At 41.0% G+C, this 26,729-nt stretch overlaps 1 protein-coding gene across 1 annotated transcript in view; it reads left to right on the forward strand.

The window, feature by feature from the left end:
• The first annotated feature begins 2,844 nt into the window (after window positions 1-2,844).
• EP300 (E1A binding protein p300) overlaps window positions 2,845-26,729 on the forward strand; it is an 83,749-nt gene continuing 59,864 nt past the window's right edge. The window contains exons 1-2 of the mRNA XM_063133586.1: window positions 2,845-4,480; window positions 17,302-17,960. Of these exons, the coding sequence (XP_062989656.1) occupies window positions 4,390-4,480; window positions 17,302-17,960 (750 nt within the window). The 5' untranslated portion in view covers window positions 2,845-4,389. The remainder of the gene's footprint in view (window positions 4,481-17,301; window positions 17,961-26,729) is intronic.

A 26,729-nucleotide genomic window follows, 5' to 3' on the forward strand; every position in this document is an offset into this window, starting at 1 on the left:
ATCAACCAGCTACCCACAGGAAAACCACAAGCTGGACATGAGTGCAACAGCACCCTCCCAGTTCCTCCACAACTGGTGTATATAGGTTTACTGCCTCTGTTGCTGGAGGTAGCACATGGGCATCAGGACTAGTAGCCATTGATAGCCTTCTCTTCCTGGAATTTATCTAACACCTTTTTAAAGCCATCCAAATTGGTGGCCATCAATCTGACAGTGCTGGACTAGAAAGACCAATAACATGATTCAAGGTAGGACAGGTTTGTATATTCACATATTTTGTTCAAATGTAATGCATCTCCACTTTTTCATTTAAGCAATGAATACTGAATAGCAGGGGTCTGATAGACAGACTGCCACCCCCTTAAAGTTTAGCAGTGATTTATTAGTTCATAAACACATTTGAGGTGATATTTCAGTCTATTCAGTGTGCATAATTTGGCAGCATCCCCACCACCATAAAAAGCCTCTTCTTTAACCATATCTGTACCAGCTGATGCACAATGCGGTATATTCCCAAAGCCAATTTTAATGTGCCACAGTATATTCTAGTGTGTACTGAACTGTCTGGTACATCATAGTTTGCTGCAGTTTTGAAGTACTTCTTCACACAGCACATAAACTATGGAATTTGCTACCATCAGATGGTAGCAAATCTGATGGTCTGGTCATTAATTTGGATGGCTTTAAGAGGGAGTTGGATAAATTCCTGTAGAAGGCTATCAATGGTTCCTAGTCCTGATGGCTATGTGCTGCCTCCAGTATCAGAGGCAGTATGCCTGTGTACACCAGTTGCTGGGGAACATGGGTCAGAGGGTACTGTTGCACCGTTTCCTGCTTGTGGGTTCCTGGTCACCAGCTGGTTGGCCACTGTGTGAACAGAGTGCTGGACTAGATGGATCTTTGATGTGATTCAGCATGGCTGTTACGTTAAGCAACCACATATTTTATTCTTGGTGATCAGGTCACCTAAATGCTTCGCAGACTGCAGATTACCAAGGGTGCAATACTTTTGTCAAATTTAGGAATCAGCAAGATTTTCTAGAGTAGACTGAAAGGAGCTGATCCTCTTATTGTTTGTGGATTCTGGTTGGTTACTCCTATCCTCACCTTCCACTGGAAGAGGTGGAGTCCAAGCTTCTGCTTTTGCTGCTACTACAAGTTTGAGAGTAATGTAAGCCAAACTACACTAAAAAATGGGCTTGAGAGAACTAACCAAGCCGGAAGACTAAAGTACAGAGAAAAGGAGGAAGATGCAGCAATTATGTCCTACAACCCCTCTGCCCTTCAGTGTTTGGCACAGCAGTACAGGTCCAAGAAGAAACCTTTCTGTTCTTTTCAGCAATCCAAGTGCTACAGGCCCAATTTATTAGATGTTAGTGCTGTTTGGATTCACACACACACAACTCTCCGGGTTACAATATCCTAATTAATCTACTGGATCACTTCAATATGTAGCTTAATTCACCCCTGATAGGGCATTGCAATGATTAAGTCACAGAAAAGGCAGAATGCTCTGCTTTTGTTTTCTTTACATTCTTAATAAAACCATTATTGTGGTGAACTAGCCATCAAAATCTGTTGTAAAGCAGCTTCAGGAAACCCTTCTAAAAGTGACCGTATCGGTAGTATACCACATTACAGTACGTGCTTATGAATGGTTCAGGTGTCGAATTTCCCAGACAGTTTTAACTGGTTAAAAACAAAAAAAGCAAGCCATGTGCCCAGTGGTCGTGTGAGTTGGCTCTTCACCTCTCAGATTAAATGGATAAGAAGGGGGGGGGGAATGGAACCCTCACTTTCGCTACATTGCCCAACCACTGTTTCCCCCTGAGCTTCTGCAGAAACAGGATCCTGTTTACAGCGAACAACATATTGAAGGACAGAGGTCTCTCTCGACGTCTATAAATTACTTCAACTCCGTGTTTCTTTACGCCACTGGCGTGATTCTGGCAAGAATGGACTCGGTGCGAAGTCAAGAGAAAACCACAGGCGCCACTCACTCAGAAATCAGGCTCGCAGTATTACAAGCAATACGTATCAGCCCAAGTATAACGCTACCCCCACGTCCTTCCCCGTAATAAAGCCCCTTCCTCCTCCTCGACTTTCCCTTCTTCTTCAGGAGGAGCAGACATGGATTCTAGCAGGGAAACGAGCATACCGAATTGTGCAAGATCGATGGCTTGATAAAAGACCTTTTGCACCGCCACCTTGAGGCTGTAGGACGATTTTGTTCTCAGTCATGCCACCATAGATGATGGCTAATGTTCCATGTAGTATGTATGTGTACACCTACACGCAGAATCGTGACCCCCCCCCGCATTTGTCTCTGTGTGTATTATATAGGAGTAACTATAAGACCGGCCAAATCCAGCTCTCTTCCGTCCTTCCCCTTCCGACCCCCCCCCCTGGTTTGTACGTCGGAACCGGTGCCTGTGTGGCAGCAAATGAGGAAATAAAGGAGGGCCTCAGTTCGGACAGAGAGCTTCCGATGCGCAGCATGGGCACTGCCAGTTGCTCTCCACCCCCCCCCCCCCATATATTACAATAAGCCTGTCCCGACCAGCAACCCCGCGGTATATTTTCGCCGACTGAAAAATGGTAAGGGCGGAGAAAAGAGGGAGAGAAGTTTTGCCTTCCCCTTTAAGAGGCTGAGGCGAGAGAGTTTGCGGAAGGGATCGCTCAAGGAGCGCAAGCCTAGTGGCCGAACTAGTCTCGTGACCGTAGCCAGCCCCGCCTCGGGTTCTTCCCCCGCCTCGGCTCTCCGCGTTCCATTGTGTGTGCGAGCTGCGTGCGTCCCCGCCTCTCCTCTTTGGCCACGCCCCTTTTTCTCTTGGCTCATTTCCGGCCGCGGCCGCTCGCTTCCCTCTGAGGAAACGGGAGTGAAGAAACAACAGCCGCCATTTTGTTTGTGTGTGAGCGACGAGGGGAGGGAGCGAACGATTGGGACCGAGCTGGGCGGGCAGAGCCTGGGAGGGGGAAAGCAACGACAGAGATCTCCAGCAACTCAGGGCCCCTGGCCGGTCAGACCTGAGAGAACCCGAAACCTCCGTGATACACCCACTACACTAGCTCGCAGCCAGTAGTGGAGTACGCACTCCCGGCTTCGGCTAGAGACTCGGGACCCTGGGTGGACCCCACCCACAGTCCTTCCTGGCTATTGAGCCCTTTCGCGGGGTCAGGAGGCCGCCTCGCCCCGATTTGGAGAGCTGTTTCTTCTCTCTACACCCCCGTTCCCCTGGTTCTACATGGCGGACATGAGACGGAGCCGCTCCAGAAACGCCTGAGGCACCGCGTCTCCGGTTCCGATGAGAGTCTTATCCTTTCCGTAGACCAAGCGCTCGAAACCATCCTTACCCCCCGGGGAGGGGGAAGAGGCAGAAAGAAGGGGGGGAGGGGCCGCTGTTGCTGCTGCCTTCGCCGCTGCTACTACTGCTGCTGCTTCCTCTTGCTGCTGCTTTGGGATCGATCCCTCCGTCTGACCAGAAGGGGGGTACCCTGCTACAGAGAAAGAAAGGAAGAAAAGGTGGGGGTGGCGGGGCGCGAGTCCTGAAGCCCACCCTCTCCAGACCCCATCCCAGGATCTCTGCTGCCTCCATCGGGACAACAACCCCTCCTCCGTCTCCTTGTTCCTGCACAACAAGATGTGAAGCGGAGGCTCCTGGGACTTAGCTTCATCCTCCTCCTCCTTCTTACGGCTCCCTTTTCTGCAGCCATTAGTGACTGGCGAGAAAGGCGCAGGGGGAGTTGGAGACCCTCGATACGCTTCGTCTGTGCCCCCCTTCCCCAGCCCCCTCTTCACTAGCAGTGGGCATTTCCCCTCCTTTGCAGGCTGGTTTTTGGAAAGAGGGGAAAGGATCTGCGAGCGGAGGAGAACGAGCCTTTCTCCTTTTTTCTCCTCTCCTCCTTCGCCCGCCTCCTTGTGGCGATGAGGAGGAGGAGGACGACGCCGAGGAGGAAGAGGTTGATGGCGGCGGCGAAGAGGCAGCAGGAGGAGAAGACGACGACCCCCCGGAGGATGAAGATGGTGGTGTTGGCGGCGAGGAAGCACCAACAGCCCCACAGCCGGATTTAATTCGATTTGCAAATCCACCAAGCCCTCTTAATTGTCTTTTGGAAAGGGGCTGCTCTGCTCTTTTCATCCTTGTTTTTCCCTGTGGCCCGGAGAAAAGACTGCTTCCCCCACCCTGTTTCCCATCTCTGTTCCCCCTTAGTCGTTGCTACCCAACGGAGACCGATCCCGAGGGGCAGAAAAAGAGGAACTTTGTCCCTTTCTTTCTTCAGTTCCTTCTCATACTGTTGTTCGGTTGATTCCGGATCCAATAAGAAGGTTGACGGCATTGGGGATCCCCATCTTCAATTTGGGCTCTGTTTGTCTAAAAAGAATTAAAAATGGCCGAGAATGTGGTGGAGTCGGGCCCGCCTTCAGCCAAGAGGCCTAAACTCAACAACTCACCGTCTCTCTCTGCAAGCGATGGCACAGGTCAGTCTCGGGCTTTGATTCCCTCATTTTACCTCACCGCATATGGGCTCTTTCTGTTACTCTTTTGGTTGTCTCCCTTTTTTTGCCTAATCTGTTGCCCACTACCATTTTTACAGGCTTCTCACTTGCCTTTCTGTGTACCCAGTTTTCTTTGCTACATTGCCTTGAATGTTTAATTGCTGTTGTCCATTATTTCTTTGATGAGGCTAAAAGCAAGTCTGTGTTGCTAGCGTACCTGTTTGACTGTTTGCTGCACTTGAATCCTATGTAAATTGTATCTGTAGTGTCAACCATTGCACAAATATTATCTGTCTTTGTGTGGATGCAGATTATTAATTTTTCTCCAGTCTTAAAACAGGGCATACAGTCTCCATATTACTTACTGTTTTATTCTTATCAATATTCTGGTAGCAGGTTTTTATTTCTTCCACTATTTGTTTCCTTTCTCCAAATTAAGCACTGGTATTGTTGGTTTTTAAGAATATATTTTGCTGCTGTTGGTAGTGTTTATACTGACATTTGTTAAACAGCTTCACCAGATTTGTATTGAAAAACAATATGGACCCTCTTTCATGTTTTTTAATGGTTTTGGTATCTTCTGCTTCTCTGCTCTGAGACCAAAATGTCTGAAATTCCCATATAGTCTTGCTGGATTTGAGGAAGAGTATAGCCATTCTTTGCTATCTTGCCTATATTTTAATAATGGATTTCTTGAAGAGCAAGTCAGTTAGGTTAGACACACTAAAACTTCTTTAGAATTAGAGATGCAAGTTACAGGTGTTCATTTGGTAACAAATGTTTACTATTTGTCTTAGAAGTTCAAGGAACTGTTCCACTGTAGAATGAAACTGGCTACATGAAGGATAATCTCGATATTGTTTTCCTGAGGGGTGTGAGGAATATGTGATCAACCTGTGTAATAGTTGCTAAAACTAATTTCATCATGAGAGAAGATGTAGGATTTTTTTTCAACCTCACATCTAGTATCGTGATCACTGATGGTAGCCAGTCTTATTCATTGAACTTGTTTGTTGTACTGGATATAAGAAAGCATAGGGAAAATGGCTGAGTTTGTTTGACAGACAACAGTATATTTATATGTTTTCTTGTTTTGAATACTGGTTGGATGGACTAGCATAATTTGGAATGCTTCTTGTATGAGTATTCAGTGTTGGCAGTGTTTTCATTTGCATCTATATCTTCAGGAAGTTAGCAACTTGGGATACCATTTCATAGCAAGCAGCATTAGTTACAATATTGGGGTACTACACTTGCCTAAAAATCAACAGGTTCCATGTTACTAGTAGGTCCCAACCCTGCTTTCCTATTTGCAGAATTGTTTCTGAAGGTAGATAATAAAAAGCATATACTGAAAAGATAATCAAGCGTGTATTTCTTTCTCAGAACTGTGCTCCAGAATAGTATTTAGATTCATATCATATCACTCTCCCTTTCTCTGTAGACAGAATGAAAAGATGTAATTTGGTCTTCTAATTTGTGTCCTGTGCACACTTAACCTGGGAGTAATTCCCATTTAATGTTATGGCACTTCTGAGTAGAGTGATAAGATTGCATTTCAAGTCAGTGTGGACTTTCATGTTTACTCAGAAGTAAGTCCCATTGTGTTCAGTATGGTGTACTCACTAGTAAACGTGTTTAGGATTACAGTTGTGTTCAGTGAATGATTCCTTTGCCCATGAAAACTTGATGTTTCTTTGCCTACTTAGACTCTTCAAAAAGCAATTTTGGTTGTATTGTTTTGCCCTTCTATACTGATAGTTAGCCATTACATCTTTCTGTTTCCACTTTACTTTAAAAGTACACTAGACCAAACTGAATTTATTGTAGTGGTTAGTATGTTACCTGTATCCCAAGGTAATTGTTACCTCATGCTTCTGATTTTTTTTATTTTAATTGTTAATAAATATCAATAATGCCCACTTTGACTGAATCCTCATTGAATTACTAGTCAATAGGATATGTTGGAAATGTAATATTAACTTAGTCACATTTGGTAAAATGTTTAGTATATTCAGTGTGCTGCAGCCAGGACTAATTTGGTTTAATCTCCATTGGTGCTTTATCCTAGAGGGTAGACTGTAGAGATATATTTCATTTTTAGAATGTGCAAAAGATACATAGCTATGCTGAGAAGTAATTTTAAAAATGTGAACATGTGGTACCATAGTAAACCTTTTTTCTGAAACAAACTACTAGCCTCTTCCCATAATGCTGCGTCACAGTGGTGCATCTCTTTCTAGCTGTTAGACTCCCTAGCTGCTTCATTTTTCTGTGCTTGCTTTGGTGTATTAGAACATGTTTAATAAAAGCCTGAAGACTTGTACAGTTGTAAAATGTTCCATGTAAATGCTAAATTCTTTGGGGGACTCGGCAAAAAGTAGTCAGGAATGCAGGAGTGTTAAGAGATTGAAGTGTGTCTCTAGGATCTGTGATTACCACAAGAGTAAATTTGATAATTTGTGCAACTTTTATATCTCCATAACAAATAGCAATACCATTATTTAAAATGTCCACATCAGCTATATCAACACAGTTTTAGAACATAGCACTTCCCCCTTTTCTCAAACAAATGTATTTTGCTACAGTAGTTAGTAATATCATATAGAGCTGTGACATGTTTATTTGAATATAACACAGTCTATTCCTTTATGGAACTTAACAGGGAATATAAAATTTAAGCACTTAACAAAAGCATACAATGAATGGACAGCATGCAATGAATAGACAGAACACAACCAAACTAAAAGTTAGTGCATTGTACTATGAAACCTCTTATCAGACTTATAGGATCTGTTTTCATATACTCATACTTTGTCAGAATAACCATGTATGGGTTCATGTGAATATACAAGTTTGCATTTCAGTTGTATCTCTGCAATTAGGATATATGTCAAAATGTGTATTATAAATGTAAGTACTAGAATATCATTCAGATACTATAAAAATATTGATGTGTACTGCACAATGATGTGCAAAGTAGGTGAGGGGCTTGTAGTTGAAATCCATATTCTGCTGGTAGAAGGGTGACTGCTTTTCATCTTGATGCTAGTATGCTTACAAACACTTTTTTCTAGAAACAAATTGTATCATTTTGCTTGCTTTTTGACTTAAGATGTATCTGTAAATATGTATAGAAAAATATTATACATTTACAGTGTGAACTAATAACATCTTAACAGGTATATGAAAGGTTTGATTCCATAGTCAGAATCTAAAGAGCTGGTTTAGTCATGTTCAGTGGGATGTTTTATTTTCTCTCCCTCCCTATCCTCCAAATATGCATTTGAAAGTCCGTTCAGTTTTGAATGATTTTGCCATGCTTAGGGGGAATCTATTCAAAAATGATGGAACCAACCAAAGCCCCTTTAATAGGTGGAATTAGATGCATGGTCTTTGGGATCTCAGGCACATAGATCTAATTAGCCATAATGTCCATTTGTTTATATTACTCTTTGTTTCTATGTTTAAGTCTCTGGACCTAATTAGAATTATGATTCTGATCTTCAAAATATCTATCTCCTGTTTGTAAATCTTGTCATGTTCAGAGTCATATTTTTCTTGTGACAGAGAAAATATGTTTCATTCCAAGTCTGAAGTACTGTGATACTATATTTAGTTTGCTCTGTGTGGTTCTTAATTTGGAACAAATCATGTCTTAACAGTTTGTTTCTGAAGTTATCACAAATCAGACATATTTTTTCTTCTAAACTTCTTCTTTCTAATCACCTGAGTTTTTCTCTTTTGTTCTACCTTTTTCCAGCTCACTTTTCTGGAATTTTGCAGCTGGGATATACTTGTTCTGTGAAATCAGGATGGAAAAAATACTATAAACTAATAGTTTACATACATCATTGTTTCATACAGTGTCAGTTAATTTACGTAATGGACTCTAGTACATATAACAATCTTGTGAATAGGGAGTAGTCGTTTATTCCCCTTTCTCCCATCCTCTATTTTTTGGCAACGCTGCAAGTTCCTTTAGAGTCAAGACTTGGGGTAAGTAGTAGTGGAGGAAAACAATTTCTGTACTCATTCTTCCTGCTCCTACTACCACACAGCAGGAACAATTCCTTGCTACTTGGTTTGAGCTCAGATACACCAGGGAAGTGGTAGTGGGGTGTTCCACACAGCAAGTGGTTGAGCATAGGGATACTGGTGGATTATTTGAACCTGGAAGTCTAGACAAAATGGTGCAGAGAGTGATGATGCCTCAATTTCAGGCTGCACATCTGGCTTCAAAATAGACTAAATCACCCTTAAGGTTGCAATTGGGGAGAGTGTGCAGCACGCAGCAGGACTTGGCTGGCTCAACACACAGTCTCTATTTCTTCTAATTCTAAATCACTGAGGTTACCAATAAGGTTAGAAAAGAGTTCACACAGAGGAGTTATGTTCAGATGCTCTCCTGAAGCAATTGTTACCTGTCCTAGGTGAGTAGCGTGTGGGTGACTTTGGGCCAGTCACTAACTCTCAACCTAACGTACCATATAGGATTGTTGTGAGGATAAAATGGAGAGGTGGGGGGCCATGTAAACTTCTTTGGGTTCCTTGCAAAAGAAAAAAAAGGCAGGATATAAATGTATTTTTTTTAGTGAATCTTATAGATAATAATTTCACTAGGTCTTAGTAGGTTAATGCAGATAACTATTAATAACTTTGAGCAACAAGATTTACAGTATTGTAGCAAGTAAGCATGATACAGTAGCTGTTTGCTTTTTTCTATCTGAAGCATAAAATGTTCCTTCTCCCAACGAAAGTCAAAAGTAATTACTTGAGAATCCCTTTGATTTTTAGAACAGCAGCTGCTTATTTATTAATTGAGACATACCTTTAAATTTTAAAGTACATTAAACAACTTTTGGGGCTTTCTTGCCAAGACCAACTTCTGATTTTTGTCTTTAAGTCACAAAATAACTATGCTTAGCTTTGAACTTGTTAGACTTTAAAACAACCCCCACCCTTAGACTGTGATCCAAAGAGGATTGTGTGTGATCAAGATTTTTCTTCCATCTGCAATCCCCCCTCCTTTCTGTCCTAGATACAAACTGAAGTTAATAGCAGAATTGTCTAAAAGTGTTGTGACTTACCTAAAATTAGCTTGCCTGAACTTCCCATAAGCGGTTTGATATCCATGTTTCCTTACTGTCTTCTAATTTGGGAAGTTGAAAAATGTATTTTGATTGTGTTAGGATAGCTGGTATGTAGTTCTGTGAATGTGCATGCCTCTCTGGATTGCAGCCAGTGCAATGTACTTGTTAAACAATATACAAGGTCACTCAGGGTTGGCTCTAGAGTTGTGTTCAGAGCAACTCCATGAATTGGATGGACCCATGGGTGGAGTGGGGGAGGGGATTATTGCAGATTCTCCCTGCAGCCTGCTAGGCATCCAACATTCCAACAGTCTGCTCTGGATGGTTGGGGGATTCTCCAGAACAGTGTGAGGGATGGTCCTGGAGGTTGCAGGGGAAGGAGGAGTTGATAAAAAATAGCTTCCCCACTCCCTTCTTCTAGCAAGGAGGTCTGGTCTATTGAATCCCCATTCCCTCTGTTCATGGAAGGGCAACTCACAATCTAACTCAAAGTCTGCAGTCCTGTAAAGACTTACATGGAAATAAGTGCCATTGAAATAAGAGAGCCTTGCTTCCAAGTAAGCATTAGGGTAGTGCTGAACAACACATTATTAAATTGTATAACCACAAATGAAGAGTGTTGCATTTTATGAAGTACATAGAAGAGAAGAGCATAGGTGCAGAGATCTATTTCCAAACAACCGCTACTACTGCAGTGTGTTTCAAAGACTTTAAGACTGTTCTTCAGTGGATAAACTGTCAATAAAATCCCATAATCAGAACAAAAGCTGAAGAGCTTGGATATGGATCCAAACTAAATCTAACAAGAAGCTTGAAAAATCAGTTCAACAGAATCTCTTAAACAATGTTGTTTACCTTTTTTCATTAGCAATTGTTCAAAAGTGTTCTTATAGAAAACTTGTATATTACTATCAAAGCATATTCTAGGAGCCTTGAGGTTTTAATATTTTTGATACATAAACTTAAAACAGTACCTATATAAATTTTGTACCATCTGAGCTTCAAAGCTTTTTGTGTTACATATTGTATCTTAAGTATCCACCAACCCTTTCTCAAATGAAATCTTATGTTTGAAGGCAATGGCTCAAAGAAGAATTTTTTTACATTATGTGAATGTGTTTGACCAGAAGTTTGTATGGATTATGTTGCTGCAGTGTTGAAGGATTTGTTTTGCAAAGAGATAGCAGTGTTTTGTCTGCAGCAAAAAATTATTGTTGTGGTGCTCAAAATAAACAAAGATCTGCAGTGCAGGCCCAGAGCTACATCAGGCAGGCCTAGGGCATTGTGGGGAATTTAAAATGGTGGCTCAGCTGCCCATCTCTGCCACCAGGTAAACTTGCAGGAGGGAACCCAGAGAGCACTTTGTCAAGATTCCCCTCAGACCTACAGCTGGCCCTACTGCAATCCTGAACACATTTACTTGGAATTCGAAACCTGTGTTAGGAATCTTAAGCAATCACCTATGCCAATGCTTACAGGTATAGGATTGCACAGATCTATTGTGTATAAGCTTTTGGAGAATAGAGCCTGCCTTGTCAAGTGCATGACATTATCCTCAGTTGGCAAATGTATACATGTGCATAGACATTTATACATAATAACTAAGCAATGGAACATGTGATGTGGCTTCTTTGATTGTAATTGTGTTCAAAATAGAAATACTGGAATAATGACAAAATACTGTATTTGAGTAGTATTCTGTTGTGCCGATGTGCATGCTGGAGGAACTGCTCGCAGAATGGGGTTTATGCGTTTCTAGAAATAATGAAAAACTAGTGGAAATCCTTGCTTCTAGAATGGGACAGGTCAGTGGAGTTTGCAGAAGGGATCTCTGTAAACATATCCTGATTTGGAAAATAGCATATCCACTTGTTTCTTCGGTTATTTGTAGAAATGAGAAAGCCCCATTGTGTGAGTGGCTGCTCTTGTGAGAGCAACAGAACCAGCAGGGCGGCCCCATTGGATACTGGCTTTTGAAGGGAAATATAAGATTTTTCATAGACAAACAATTTATTGACTTCAAAAATCTAGAGTCTTTAAAAAAATTAATTCCAACTTTCAGCCTGATGAGAGGCCCCCAAGATGACTGATAATAAGTGAGAATGAATATGTAATGCACAGTATTTTAAAAGGCAGTGATGACTGGGGGAACAATGATGGAAAAATGTGCTGGTGGTGGTGGTGTGGCTTCAACAGACTGAATACAGAATGTTCATACCTAAATGAACACTACACTTCATCATGCAACAAATTAGAGGAATGTTGAGGATTTTATAATGCTCTTTTGTTTAAGGTTGTTTCATTAAAATGTTGAATATATAGTACATTCTCATGACTTTGAAAACTGATTCAATTTCATATTACTGCAGTTTGAGTCGGTTTGCATGTCATGGTAAGCAACTGTGGGCTAATTCACCTGCTGGGCACTGTGGTATGTGCAGACTGCCATTTTTAACGTGGTGTGCGCTATGGCTTGTCATGTGAACCTGGGCGGCATTTGTTACGCAGGGGTTAAACCTTTGCATAATCCATGCTGCCTAGGTTTTCATGGCGCAACAAGCTACACTGTGTGACCACCATAGTTTTCATATTCAAAATGGTGGCCGGCTGGTTCATTGTCCTACCCAGGGTTTGTCTTGCAGATGATTGAACAAAGTTTAGTTTGTTTTCTCAATCCCTGAGTTGTTTGCCTCCTCCACTAGCTACATCATCTCTGTATCCAAAATGCCTGTGAGGTGTTGTAGTACTGGATTGTCGAGCAGCTCTTTTTTATTATTTAATCACTCTTGCCTGCTGCCTCTGCAGCCTGGCAAAACAACCATGGTACTGGGTTTCAACATAACAACCTATGGTTTAAACAACGTAGAGTTCACAATCCAACAGCAAACCATGGAGTTTCTTACTGGGTTGTTCGTGGTTAACAAACAAATCATGGCTTGTTTAGCATAGCTGGTTTCACATATCATGGCAACCCAGAATTCAACAACTCATGCATTAAATAAGCCATGAATTAGTGCTCTGTGTGAACCAAGTCATTAGCTATGTGTAGTCATGCATTACAACTAAATAGGATGCATTCTGAAATACTGCAGCAACATAATCCATTCAGTTCCATTTTGAAATACATTTCATTTCCCAAGAAAATATGTTTAGGATTGTGGTGCCAGATCCTTAATTCTGTAAGCAAAACTACCCAATTAAATCCAAATGGTGAACCAAATGTCCTGGAAATTTGTCCATTTCATTTTTCCAAGTATTCCAGGAATGTGTTGAATTTTTAGTAAAGAAGCACTATTTTAATTGGACTTAAACAACAAAATGTTGAAAGCTAAACTTTGTGATAAAGTTTCTCTGATGTTCAGCTAAAGCAGGATAGAAATGGGATTGCAGTTTCTCTTTCCGATGTGATGATTATTAGTATCAGAAAGCTCAACATTATTTATTTTCACTATGGTTTGAACCGTATCCTGACTAACATAATATTTTCTTCAAGTGTGCCAAGAACTGTTGGTGTATATCAATGAAAATAATGTACAAAGCTTCTAACTACATCTTTAATTTCCATTTTTTATTTTTTTATGCATTCGAATAATTATTAAGGGCAATTAAAAGCTATAAATTATGTGCTAAGGAGCAACAAATTTCAGTAGGAAGAGTTATTTGTCACATTATTTGAACCTCCTCAAAACTTAAAAAAACAAAAGTGTTCTGGCCTAGGTACACTGGTCCCTAAGTTAACAAGGAAAAACAACTTTTCAAAATAGCTATTGGCTTATAACAACAACCGTAAAAATATGGTGTATACTCACCTTGCCTTATAGAAAGGGGGAGTTGTGCCTCTATCAGAGTTATGACTATGAGCTTCCTTCCCAAGGAAGACCTGAGCAAGTCTAGTCATGGGGGAGGCATGCAAGTCTCACAAGAGTCCCTCTGAACTTCCATATGTTGCTTGCTTATTGAGCTATATCCTAGATCAAGGCTAAGCATCTGGAGGGCCACGAGTCCCATCAGCCCTGACCATTGGCTATGTTGGTTAGGGCTGATGGAAGTTGTAGGCTAAAACATCTGGAAGGCCACAAGTTGCCCATCCTTTTAGGTGGACGGGAGGAAGGCACTGGGCAGGTTGACCTGTGTGTGGGAGATCAATTGGATTATGCACTGCACACTGGCTGCAAGGTACAAGAAGTTCTTGGGGTAAAATCCAACTTAAGTAGTCCCATTATAATGAATAGGACTTAAGTTAGTCATGACTAACTTCAGTTCCATTCATTTCAATGGGTCTACTTTTAAGTAGGATTTAGGTTAAATTTTACCCTTGGTCTGCCCTCTTCTGTAGACTTTCTAACTTCTGGGATGTGATCTAACAAGAAAAATAAACTAAAATCTTGGAGAGGGCTGAAACTTCTTCATTAGCCCAGTTGAAGGAAATATGCATCTTTACTTCCTGTATGGTAATGCTGAAGAATATGTACATGTGAGTGCAGAACAGGGGAATGAGACTTATCCCACACTTGTTTTTCATTCCAGTGCCCCTCAAAATCCAGTTCAATTTCAGGGACTCTGCCTTCTCTTTTACCTAACTTGGAGCTGTGAGGAGGGGATTATGGTATTGTCACTGGATGTTGTGTGCAAGCCCAGTGTGAAATTAGAGACTTAGGTTAGCAGCCTGTACATGTCTGTTCAAAAGCAAGTCCCTTTAAGTTGGATGGGGCTTATTCCCAAGTAAAAATGCACTGGATTGCAGCCTAAGGCTTACCTGGAAGTAAATCCTGTTGAACACAGTCAAACTTACTTCCAAGAAGATATACATAGGATGAGAGGGGGGCATGGTCCTAGTGAGCACACATTATGGCTTGGCTTCCAAGGCTTGTCACAACGTGGGGACCTTAGCTATCTTCCAAGTGGTATTTAGTGCATTTAAAATCTAGAAATGTTGCATGGTAGCATTGCAGTGTTAGTTCTTTGGAATGTGTATTATACAATAAAGAATTAAATTGAATCAATTTTAATTCACAAGCATCGAAAAATGAGTTTTCTAAAACCAGTTCCATCCTTAAAGGTGATGTAAAAATAATTGTAAATAAAAGAAATGAGTTGTGTTTAACATTTTAGCTATTAAGTCTTACTGCATAGCATTTGTCTGAACTGAAGCACATGCCCTGTTTTACTAGTCTTCCCCAACTCGGTGCCCTCCAGATTTGTTGAATGACAACTTCCATCAGCCCCAGCCAGCATAGCTAGTGGCCATGCTGGCTAGGAATGATGAGAGATGGAGGGCACCACATTGGGCAAGAGCTAGCTTAGTCCATTAGTTTTGTGGTGGTTCCCATTGCTAGGTGTAGAATGATAAGGCTCTGAAGTGAATGCTGAGCTTCTGGCTGTCCTATTCAGCTTTGCAGGCTGGCCAGTAGCTGATGTTTTGCAAGCTTTGGTGTCTTTCCTGTCAATTTCTCTTTCAGTGACATTTAAAATTGTGTCTTTAAAAAACCCTCTGGAAGCTTAGGAAGTGGTTCATGGTTTCATTGGGGGAAGCTGCTGAATGGGGAATGCTCGGAAAACCTCCAGAGCTGGCACAGTCTTGTATTTCTCTCATAATCTTTACCTATTCAGTATCTCTGGAATAAAAGCTGTATGCTTTGATATTTGTAGCTGATCAAGTAAGTTGTACATATTTTATTATAATTTTTGAGGTGTGTGTGTGTGAAGCTGTTCAGTAAGTTCATGCTTTAAATAAGTAGGAGCATTATAGCCAAAATAGGATACTGTAGATACTAATTAGTAAAAACTAAGACTGTCTTATTCTCCCATAAATAAGGAACTGGTATATATATATATATATATATATATATATATATATTTTTATTGGGATATCAAATAGTTGAAGGATGTATGACCTTGTAAATTATATGGATCATTATCTGGCAAAATGAATGGAGCAAGTTCTTGCAGGTGCTTTTACCTGCTTAGTGGTCTTTCTAGGTAGACGTATGTGGATCCCGCTAGCTGTCAAGATACTGAACAAGTTAGTGCAATTGTTGAATTACAGTTACTTTCATTTATTTTCTATGTTGTAGGTAATGGATAGACCCATGGACTAATTTGTTACTGTATAACTCTTGACCTTTGAGGCTTGTAGTAGAAAATGTAAAAACCCTGTTGCTTAAAGGCTTATGACTAAGCGTTTTCTGAATGTGTTTTTTTTTTAGCATTATCTGCATGCAAGTGTGCATTTTGTTGTTGGGACTCTATAGCAGAGTGTTTCAAACTTTTCATGTTGGTGACACACTTTTTAGACATGCATCATTTTGCGATACAGTAATTCAGTTTTACTAGCAAACCGAAGGTTAAACTAACCCCTTATAAGAGATACGGACACATACATAAATTGTAATAACGAAAAGTATGGGGACACAACATATCTCATGAAAACCTTTCATTTATATTTTTAAAAATATATGATTTGCAAGATAATAACATACATTTCCAAGACTTTTCACATTGAACCAATTTGATCGAGCGGCGGTTGAGACGGTGTTCTGTCAAAAAACTGGACCCATGGAATTTCTCGAATGTGTCACTTCAGGTGCAGCCACGTCACCGGAAGTGACGCGGAATCAGCTGTGTAGAGCCAATTATGCATACTGCGCATGCGCAGTACCTGTATGATCCCTCAACCGTGGTGTGCATACACAAATACAACGGAAGGGGAATATACTAGTGCACCATACTAATCAGCACCTTTGCTGCATAAAAATACATGCAAGTTGGTATTGTTTATTTCACAGACTCAGAGGTTTCTCGTTACGTTCACGCGACACACCTACACACTAACATGTTGCGACACACAGTTTGGAAAGCTCTGCTCTATAGTCTTAGTATTGCACATTTGGGTATGGATGTTGTGTCACCAAAGTATCTTTTTGATGGTGGTTTTCATGGTGATATAAAATGTATCTAACCTATCTTAAACTGATTTAGGCTTAAGTAGATTGTGAACTGAACCAAACTAATTGCACGAGTGACAAAATAAATGTACAAGTGACAGCATTTAAATTTTTTTAGACCACACAGTTTTTCAGTTGCTGCAGGAAAACAAGAAGAAAGTAATTCTTGTACTTGCACTTTGAGAGGAGAGTTGGTCTTGCGTGATAACTGAAAGAAACAACTCTTTTCAGCTGTGAACTTGCTAGATGTCACTGGTCTGTTGGTAAGCTCCCATCTTTATTGTGAGCTTAATGCTGGCCTACCTTACAGGGTGATTTGTAAGATTTGCTGAGTACATATCTGAAGTGCTTTGAACTCTTGATGTATGGTGTATAAACACTAGGTTTTAGATTAACCCTTTTTAGATTGAAAAGTTTTAACATGTGTGAAAATCTTGCAGGAGGAAATTTTTTTTAGCCTTCAACACGTAAACATAGAACCATTGTGGTGTAGTAGATAGCGTCAGATTTGGACTGCGTAGACCTGATTTCATTTCCCTACTCAGCACACTTATTGTGGGGTAGTAACCATCTCTCAGCCTGATCTACTTCACAAAGTTGAGGAAATAATGTGATTAATTAAAATGTCTATTTGTATTTTGGTTTGCTAGAAAAACAAATTGGATAAGCAAAGTGATAACTTTTCAGTGCCGTTACAGTTAACTTCGTTCATCTGAAATATTTGCTTAAGTGCTCTAACCCCCCTTTTTTTGGCTTTCTCCCCCAGATTTTGGAACCCTCTTTGATTTGGAACACGACTTACCCGATGAACTAATCAGCTCCACAGAACTGGGACTTACCAATGGTGGTGACATTAATCAGCTGCAGACTAGTCTTGGTATGGCACAAGATGCTGCTTCTAAACACAAACAGCTGTCTGAATTGCTACGGGCTGGTAGTTCACCAAACCTTAATATGGGAGTCGGTGGGCCAGGCCAGGGCATGGCCAGTCAGCCCCAACAGAACAATCCTGGAATGGGAATCTTAAACAGTATGGTCAAAAGTCCCATGGCACAGGCTGCGTTGACGTCTCCGAGTTTAGGGATGGGTGCAAGTGGACCAAACCAAGGTCCATCAACTCAGTCCACTGCAGGAATGATGCCAGCAGTAAACAGTCCAGTAAATCAGCCTGGAATGGGAATGAATGCAGGAATAAATGCTGGCATGAATCCTGGTATGATGGCTGCAGGAAATGGACAAGGTATGATGCAGGGGCAAGTTTTGAACGGTTCAATTGGAGCTGGAAGAGGACGTTCCAACATGTCTTACCCAAACCCAGGAATGGGTAATGCTGGTAACTTACTGGCTGAGACGCTGCAGCAAGGTTCTCCACAGATGGGAGGCCAGGCAGGCTTGAGGGGCCCGCAGCCTGGAGCAATGGGCAAGGTAAGGCGAAGATTTTATTGTGATCATATTAAACTTTTGAAGTGTGGCAATGAAAGTATTTTCCTTTCAGAACATTGCTAGAGAGCAGGCTTGTCAGAGACATTCAGTGCAATTATGAAAAGAAGCCTATAAATATATGTGAGCTTATGAATGCATAGTAATAAGGCATATAACTGGATGTGAAAGTCATTGTATTGTATTTTTTAAAACCTTGTAATACTTGTCTAGTCACAGTATTGTCATTCAAAATGAAGCTTTGACTTAATACTTGTGACTGATTCCTCTCCTGCAAAATGATCTTGCTTGTGGTGGTGAATATAGTATTACACTTTAAATAGACAAAGTTTTTCAGTAACACAAAAAATATCTCCAAAGTTCCTAAACAAGCATGTTCATATATTGGGGTGGGGGAAATTATATTAACTGGCTCTGTGACTTGAAGTGTGTGTGTGTTAATTCAGCATTTTCCATCTTGATTTAACTAGGAAGCAGGTAAAAAAAGAAAGAAAAGCATTTGTACAGCTATTAACCATGATAGCTAATTGCAACCTCCGGAGGTAATACATCTCTGAATGTTTGGTACAAGCAGTGGAGGAAGCTGTTGCTTTCATTCCCTGCTTGCAGGTTTCTGGGACACATCTGGCAGACACTGGGTTGCTGGGGCCATGCATGAGTGAGCGCACTGTCACCGGCCCGTCACTTACGCTTTGCATCATCTTTCATCAACAAACCCAGGAATGCCCAGCTCCTGGGTAGTTTGATGTGACATGTGAATCTGGAGCTCTGGGTTTTTGAGGAATAAACAAACCAGAGTTTGAACCCATGGTTTGTTGTTGGGTTAAAACTCTTAGTTGTTTGTCCCTCAACAACCCAGAGTTCTGGGTTCGCACATGCATCTGACAACCCAAGAATGGGGCGTTCCTGAGTTGCAGATGTAAAGCAAAAACAGTGGGTGCATGGGAGGCAGTTGTGCTTGTTCGGATTGACACAGCCATGTGAATTCAAGGGTTAAACAATCCATGAATTGGTGTTACGTGTTAACCAGGTCACTGTTGGTAATTTAATGATGGACTTGATTGACAACCTGGTTTGATCCAGTAAGTCTGCTCATATGTTGTTACTTGGAATGAACAGTACTGTGTTTATAATGAAACATCAAGCCACCACTGATAAGGGTGTGTTAGTACATGTTAGTGGTGTAGCAGAAAAATGATTTAAATTTTAAAACTTTACCTACTAATCATATATGCTTCTGCTGTAAACTTCAGAAATAGTTTTTCAAGAAAAATATTCTAGGACAGCCTTCCCCTCTAATTGTTTTGGACTTCAACTTCCATCTGTCCCAACCAGCCCAAGTTCAGAGATAATTTGGAATTCTAGTCCAAAACATCTGAAGGGGTACTTCATTGGGGAGGGCTGTTGAGGGAATACAAAAGTATGAAGCTATTTTGAAATGAATAATTGAGGGGGGGGAATATGAAAGAGATTTTCCTCAATTACTTCAGCAAAGATTTGGGATTACATCTAAAACTCTTAACAAAGACATCGTAAATAAATATGCATGGGGTGTGTGTGTGCTATGCAACATACTAATAGGTTGATAACATTGAGTGGCAGCCTCAGAGTCTGTGCACTTAACTAGTCACTGCATAGAGGAGGAGGAGCACATGGAGAGTTGGAGTAGTTTAAACAGAGCAGGCGCTCCACTTCCAGAGGCCTACATAAGGCAGTGACTACCGGTTAGCATCTCCCCGCTGAGGCAAGGTTACAACAGCTGGGATTGTTCAGCTTGGAAAAAAGGAGGCTGAGGGGAGACATGATAGTGGTTTACAAAATTATGCATGGTGTGGAGAATGTGGATAGGGAGACATTTTTCTCCCCCTTCTGTAATACTAGAATTAGGGTCATCCCATGAAGCTGATTGGTGGAAGATCCCGGGCAAATAAAAGGAAGTACTTCACACAGCACATAGTTAAACTATGGAACTCGCTACCCCACGATGTGGTGATGGCCACCAGTTTGGATGGCTTTAAAAGAGGATTGGATAAATTCCTGGAGGAGAAGGCTATCAATGGCTACTAGTCCTAATGACAAAGTGCTACCTCCAGTATCAGAGGCAGTAAGCCTATATACACCAGTTGCTAGGAAACATGGGTGGGAGGGTGCTGTTGCTTGTGGTTCCCTGGTTGGCAGCTGGCTGGCCACTATGGCCATAGCTAGACGGCGATATCCCAGGGCGATCCACATGATGCACAGGGGATCCCTTTCAGCCCACTTTTTAAAGTGTGGGCGGGAGTCACGGTTTGTCCCGGCTCCTCGTGGTTACTCATGAGGAGTTGGGAACAGCACTCCTCAGGACCTCTGCGCCCATTGGGGTTGGGGTGGGGGGATTTTTTAAAAACAACACCACCACCTTACCTTTGGGCTCTTGGGCGCTCCTTCTGTTTCTTTAAAAAAAAACCAAAATGACAGGCATGACATCCTGTTCGTCCGAGGCTGTCGCACGTCTGGGGTAAACAGAGGGGGAGATCTCACAATAAAAATATCGCAAGATCCTCACCCCTCCATCGCTCTAGACCCATAGGTCTAGCTGAGGTCTACGTTAACAGAGTGCTGGACTAGATGGACCCTTGGTCTGATCCAGCATGGCTCTTATGTTCTTATGTAAGCATAACCCTCTCTTCAGCCCCTATTGTGTTTCATTCTAGTCTACTTAATACAATGCAGGACAGAGATCTGTACTCGTGACTCTCACTGGCCATTATGGTTTATGTTTAGATGCAGGCAGGGTTTGCAAATGTTGTAAGTAATGTTGCACATCCGTCATGCAATTTGCCAGATCAGACAGAACTATTCAACTTGGAGTTCCATTTTTGTGAACTTCTTTATTTTTTATTTTTTATAAAACAAAACAAAAAATAAATCGTGAAAAAGCAAAGCAAAGAAACATTACATACGTAGGAATGACATCATTTTTTCATCAGATATACCATTCATCATCAGATATGCCATTCATGAACCTAAGAACTGAACTATGTTGGTAGAGGGGATTTATCTTGATCTTGCAGGTTCTGCCCTTTGGCTTCCTAAGTATTGTAGGATCTCAGTTGATAATTCGAATCTAAGGACTTTCAAGCAAATTTTAAAGGATATGTTTAAGTGTAGAAGTAACTAAGTTTACCATAGCTACTCAGATACTCAGACCAGATAAAGATCCAGGCATGGCATCAGGAGTTGGCACTGTTGGGCAGTTTTATACACTACTGAGCTTGCTATGGGTCCAAAATACCATCTGCAGCCATCCAGGCTCAGCAGTCCACTCTGTGCTCCTTTGCCAAATGCTGGAGCCTGGATGACTGCTGCTAGTACCCGCCATTTTAATTCTCCCACAATGACTTTAGAGCTCTGATGTAGTGTTGTTTTGGCACAATAATTTTGGCCCCAGAGGCATTGTGGGGGAATTAAAATGGTGGGTGCGAGCAGAGATTGCTGGCTATATTGCTGAGAGCCAGTGTAGTGTAGTGGCTAAAATGTTGGACTGGAGATCCGGATTCTAGTCTCCACTCAGACATAGAAACCCATTGGGCGACTTTGGGCCAGTCAGACTCTTAACCTTACAGGGTTAGGATAAAATGGAGAGGAGGAGGATTATGAATGCTACCTTGGGTTCCTTGGAGGCAAAAAGGTAGGATATAAATGCAATATTAAATTAAATAAATAAATAAATTGGCTTCCTTGCTGCAGCTCTGTCCACCTGAGGGCAGTAGGAGTGGTACATGATGTTGAGGACTCTGCCAGACATAGTACCAGCCCTGTAAAAAGCATCATATTGTTTTTAGGAAGTGTCTTTTCATTGGAGAATGGAAAACGTCAGACACAATATCAACAACCAGGACTATGTGCCCAAGGAGGAACATATTGAACTTTGATTATAAAAAAGCTGTGAATAAGGAATTAAAAGTTTTGAGGGCTACCCACAGTTGTAGAACTCTCTTCTCATAGACATCTATCAGTCCAAGCCTGTGTACATTTTCTAAGAGTTGTAAAAACATCATCCTTGGGCAGACATGAAATAGTCAGGTTTAAACAGGTGTGGGAAACCAGTGTGGTCAAAAGCTAGATTATTGGACAGACAGGGAGACCTGGAGTTCAGATCCCTGCTTAGTCATGAAACTCTGCCTAGTGGATCTCACAGGATTCTTTAGAGGAGGATAGCATGCATGGCCTGTGCTTCCTGGCATTAGGACAGGACAAAAGTCTAGCTGTAGGGTGTATTGGTCATTTGGATGTATGTATGGCAGAGAGCTTTCAAATTGCTACAGGCAAGTACAAAATAGTAAAATCTGGAATTTCAATATTAATAAGATATGTACCATTGCTAGGCATAACTTAAAACAGCATTATTTAAAACACAAAATTTACTTGACCTTGTAACTAAAAGAACCAACAAAAAGCTTACTTGCCTACTTGTTTAGTCATTTGTGCCCCATCCATCTCCTCACCAGAGGAAAACATTCTTCGAGGTTAGAAAAGCTTGCCTGCTTGGAAGAGACTGCTAACTTGTCACAGGTTACTAGACAAGCAGCTGTTAAACCAAGGTTATTTGTGAAGCATGGCAGCAAATATGCTCAATTGGATCTCTCATAGAATTCATTCTCAGAATTCTTTAGATGGCATCTTCTGCTAGATCAGGGGCAGGCAACATGGCATCCCTGGACACTTTTGTAGGTGCCCACTGAGGTGGTGTCCCCTCCCCAATTTCTTTTAAAATTAAAAACAATTCTTACCATTAGCTGGGACTGCTTCAAAGCAAATTGAGGGCTTCTATCTGCTGCCATCTTAATTTCCTATGAATGCCTCTGGGCCACAAGTGGGACTCAGAGACATACTTAGGAAATGAAGATGGTGGATGGCTGCAGGCCCATGCTTTCTTCTGCAGTGTACACTGTCCCCAAGGAAAAAATGGACTCCTGGCACTTCTCTCTGGTTGTCTTGAGGGGGTGGGCTAGGAAAGCCAATGTGGAGGAAGAGCAGCAGGAAAGTAGTATGGGCTAGGAGAGCCAGCTGGGAGCAATTGGTGTGGGTGGAAATGGGTTGGGGAAGATTGTGTTCTTGTATGTCTGAATGAGTGAGGGCTGCATGTGTGTGACAAAGAAAGAGAAAGGGTTGGAGGAATCCTGAAAAAGTGTGTAATTTTGTGTGTTTGCAGGGCTGTGTTTGTGTGTTTTTATGCATGCATGATGGATACATGAGGGGTGTGTGTGTGTGTGTGAGAGAGAGAGAGAGAGAGAGGGAGAGCGCACTATGGTGAGCCATAGGGTTCCAGAGGGAGAGAGTAAATGAGTTGGCTGGCCAAGGTTGAAGAGAGAAAGTTTTCCTTCTGTGAAATGGGTTTCTCTTTGTGCTGAAAACAATGGTTGTTTAGTGTGTTTAGCTCAGACTTTTTCTCTGCCTTGTATTCAGTCTTTTGAGCAGTTTTTTGTTGGTGGTGCTGAAGACAGTTTTTCAAATTGAACAGCTATGGATTATGAAATATTTTCTTTTGGATTTTAAGACAATGTATTTTTTTACTCTTCCACAAAATGATTTCTAAAAACTATGAAATAAGACTTTTCTGAAAAGACTAGAGATGTAAAATGTCTGGAAATAATGAAGCCATGAGGGAAAATGTTTGTTAATCCTCTCCGTAAGATTCCAAGCATAATTATTTCTTTCAATCCTTATTAAAATTATTGATCTAAAGCAGTGGTTCCCAAACTTTTTTCAGGAACCCCCTTGGTTCCACAAACTCATGCCCAGTGCCCCCCTACCCTAAACTATAAAAATAATTATTCAGAATAGCAGTTTTCAACGACTCACTAAGGAAGATAATAGCAATAAAATTCAAAACAGTAACAATTAATTGAATATTTATTCAAAATCCAAAGCACCCTCCGCAGGCTTGCGGAGGGAGGGAGGGAAAAGAGAGCAAATGCCTCTGTTTTGCAGCCAGCGTGGCAGGGCACACCAAACAGGGTATGTCTCTTCATTAGTGTTTTGGTGCTTTTGGAACTTTTCAATTCACTGTTAAAAGGACTCTTCTTAAACTGTATTAATACTTGTGTGGATTCTTCCCCTACTTGGGACCAAACTACCTTCTCCCATAAAAATCTACCTGAATTTTAAGACCTTCTGGAGAGGTGCTTCTCAGAAAAGACCACCTTGAGCGCCCCCCTGCCACTCCTTTGCCTCTTAGTGCCCCCCCGCCACCCCTTGCCTCTTAACGCCCCCCTATGCAATCCCAACGCCCCCAAGGGGGCAGTATTGCCCACTTTGGGAACCACTGATTTAAAGTATATTTTACTGATAGATGTTTATGCTAAATTTCCCAATAGGTGAGTGAGTCACCATTGTGCATACTTGATAGTAAATGTGCATTCTTCAAAGTCTGGGGTTTTTTTTCTATAGATCCATGTTGTTTTTGATGCTCTAACGGTCATTTAAAATAGTTCTAATATATTCAGATAATAATTTAGAAATTTTCTGGGTTTACTTTTAAAACTTTAAAAAGATAGTTTTAGTACCAAACGAAGTCATAAATAAAATAACTGTTCCTGAAGCAGCTCTTCTCAACATGGTGCCTCCAGAAGTTTTGGACTACAGTGCCCTGTATACCTGACCATTGGCCATGCTGCCTGAGGTTGATGGGATCTGAAGTCCAAAATATCTGAATGTCACCACGTTGGGGAAGGAAAGCAACAAGGTGACTTTAGATCTGTCAAGCGCTAAAAAAAAGTATTTCCAAAATTTCTGTGGGGTGTGTGTGTGTGTAAAACAAACAAACAAAATCCAATGGTTCTTTTTCCTTGGCCTCAAGATTTCCAGAAATTTTAGATCTATGCTGTCTGAGGGACCTTAATATAACTTTAGTTATACTTGGAAACCAAGTATATCTTGTTTTTCCCCCCATTTAGGTAGCATCAGCAGTGCCATGCATGAACAAGTGGTTCATATTTTTCAAGAGAGCTCAGAAAGTCCTACTTCTCATGAGATCTCTGTTCACAGAATTGGTTTTTCCCACCAGCCTCCACAACTATACTCATCCCCCCACCCCGCCCCGCCTTCTCTCCTGAATTTTAAGGGCTCTTCTGGGTAGCATAGAATGTGGTGTACCAGAAAGGGGAATCTGCAAAGATTGGGTCACCCCCTTCCAAACAGATGTGCCTTCTGTTTGTAAAGCAGAACCTTGGGAACCAAGCAAATACAGTTACAGAATAACAATACTTCTGGATATTCAGCAACTTTGATATGTCTATGAAGATACGCTACTTAAGTCTTCAATAGTATTGTAATAACAAGACAGCAGAGATAATTGGTTATCCTGAACCCATATTCAAATATTGCTACAATTCTAATAAAGAATATTGAAAATGAATGGCATAACTCTTTTTTTTCTTTCAAAATCTGTGTCTGAAACATCCACAGCTTTTGGTTTTGAACTTTCATGTTGAGGCAAATGGAAGCTTCGCATAATTTACAATAAATTTCTTACGTAATATATTTTTGTTATTTGTGTGTGCGTGTTTTAAAATATTCATTAGTGTCCTTCACTAGATGCAGAATGTGACAGAATCTGAAACCGTATAGAGGACTTGCCACGACATTGCAGGAGCAATATTCTTGACAAATTCCCAGAGTGCGCTCCTGCACTAAATAGCTGAAGAACTTCTCTGTTTTGCAATATTTGAAAGTACTTTTCCAACCTTAACTCCTAAGAGTTTTGCTTGTTTAGTAAGCGAATCAAATGCAGCAGCAGTGTTGTCATTATCACTTTTGAGTCTAAGACATTTAAAGCTGTGAGAATTGGCTGTATCTATATTAAAAAGCTGCTTTAAGGAGTGTTCCACTCTGAAAGAATGCTTATGAGTTGTTAATTTTTCCTCTCAAAAACCAGGAATTTCTTGATGACTCCCTTCCCCCAGGTGTTGACATCTAAACTCTCCTATATACTAAATGAGATTCTTGCAAAAGCAAAGATGTATTTTAAAATCTTAAATCAGTGTGAGTATATAACACTTCTATAATACTCTTGAATGGTATAGCAATCAGTGTGAAAATCCAGTGTGGCAACACAATAGTTTCAGTAACTATCCAAGATACCTCCTCAAAGGTACTTGACACATCTTCCATGCAGCATACAATTTTTGCTAGGGATTACAGAGGGATTACAACAGAAAAAGTCTTCAAATTTCTGAACTGATATTCTTTGGAGCTTTAATGAAAACTGAATGAGGGAGGAGGTAGTAGACTTGTTTGCTGAATGTTTCCTAAAAGGGTTCCCTCATCTCAGGCTGGTTTCTATATCAGTATACTACTCCAACATACAACATTCAGGGAAGCTGTCGCCCCCTCCCCCATTTATCTACTTGTTTAGAACTCAAATGAAATTTGTATTTCCAGCATTTATAAACAACCCAAACAATTTTAATAAGTGATATATACAATCAACATAAATGCACTATTTTTTAAAGGCAGATTAATCAGAACTTTCAGTTCCCAGATAGAACGAACAGGTTGTAACTTCTGAAACCTTGCAGTAAAAGGAAGGGGGCAGACACCAGATTAAAAAACCTCCCATACCATTTTGAGTGGGAATGATAAAAGTAACCTATATGATTTATTTTAAAAGTATAGCTGGCCAAACATTTAGAGTGGGTAATAAAAGTATAATCAACTTGCTTTAATTTTCTTATGTCTTGTTACCTTGAAAATCAATCCAAACAGATGGGC

Source organism: Elgaria multicarinata, chromosome 9, assembly GCF_023053635.1.
Source record: "Elgaria multicarinata webbii isolate HBS135686 ecotype San Diego chromosome 9, rElgMul1.1.pri, whole genome shotgun sequence".
Lineage (NCBI taxonomy): Eukaryota > Metazoa > Chordata > Lepidosauria > Squamata > Anguidae > Elgaria > Elgaria multicarinata.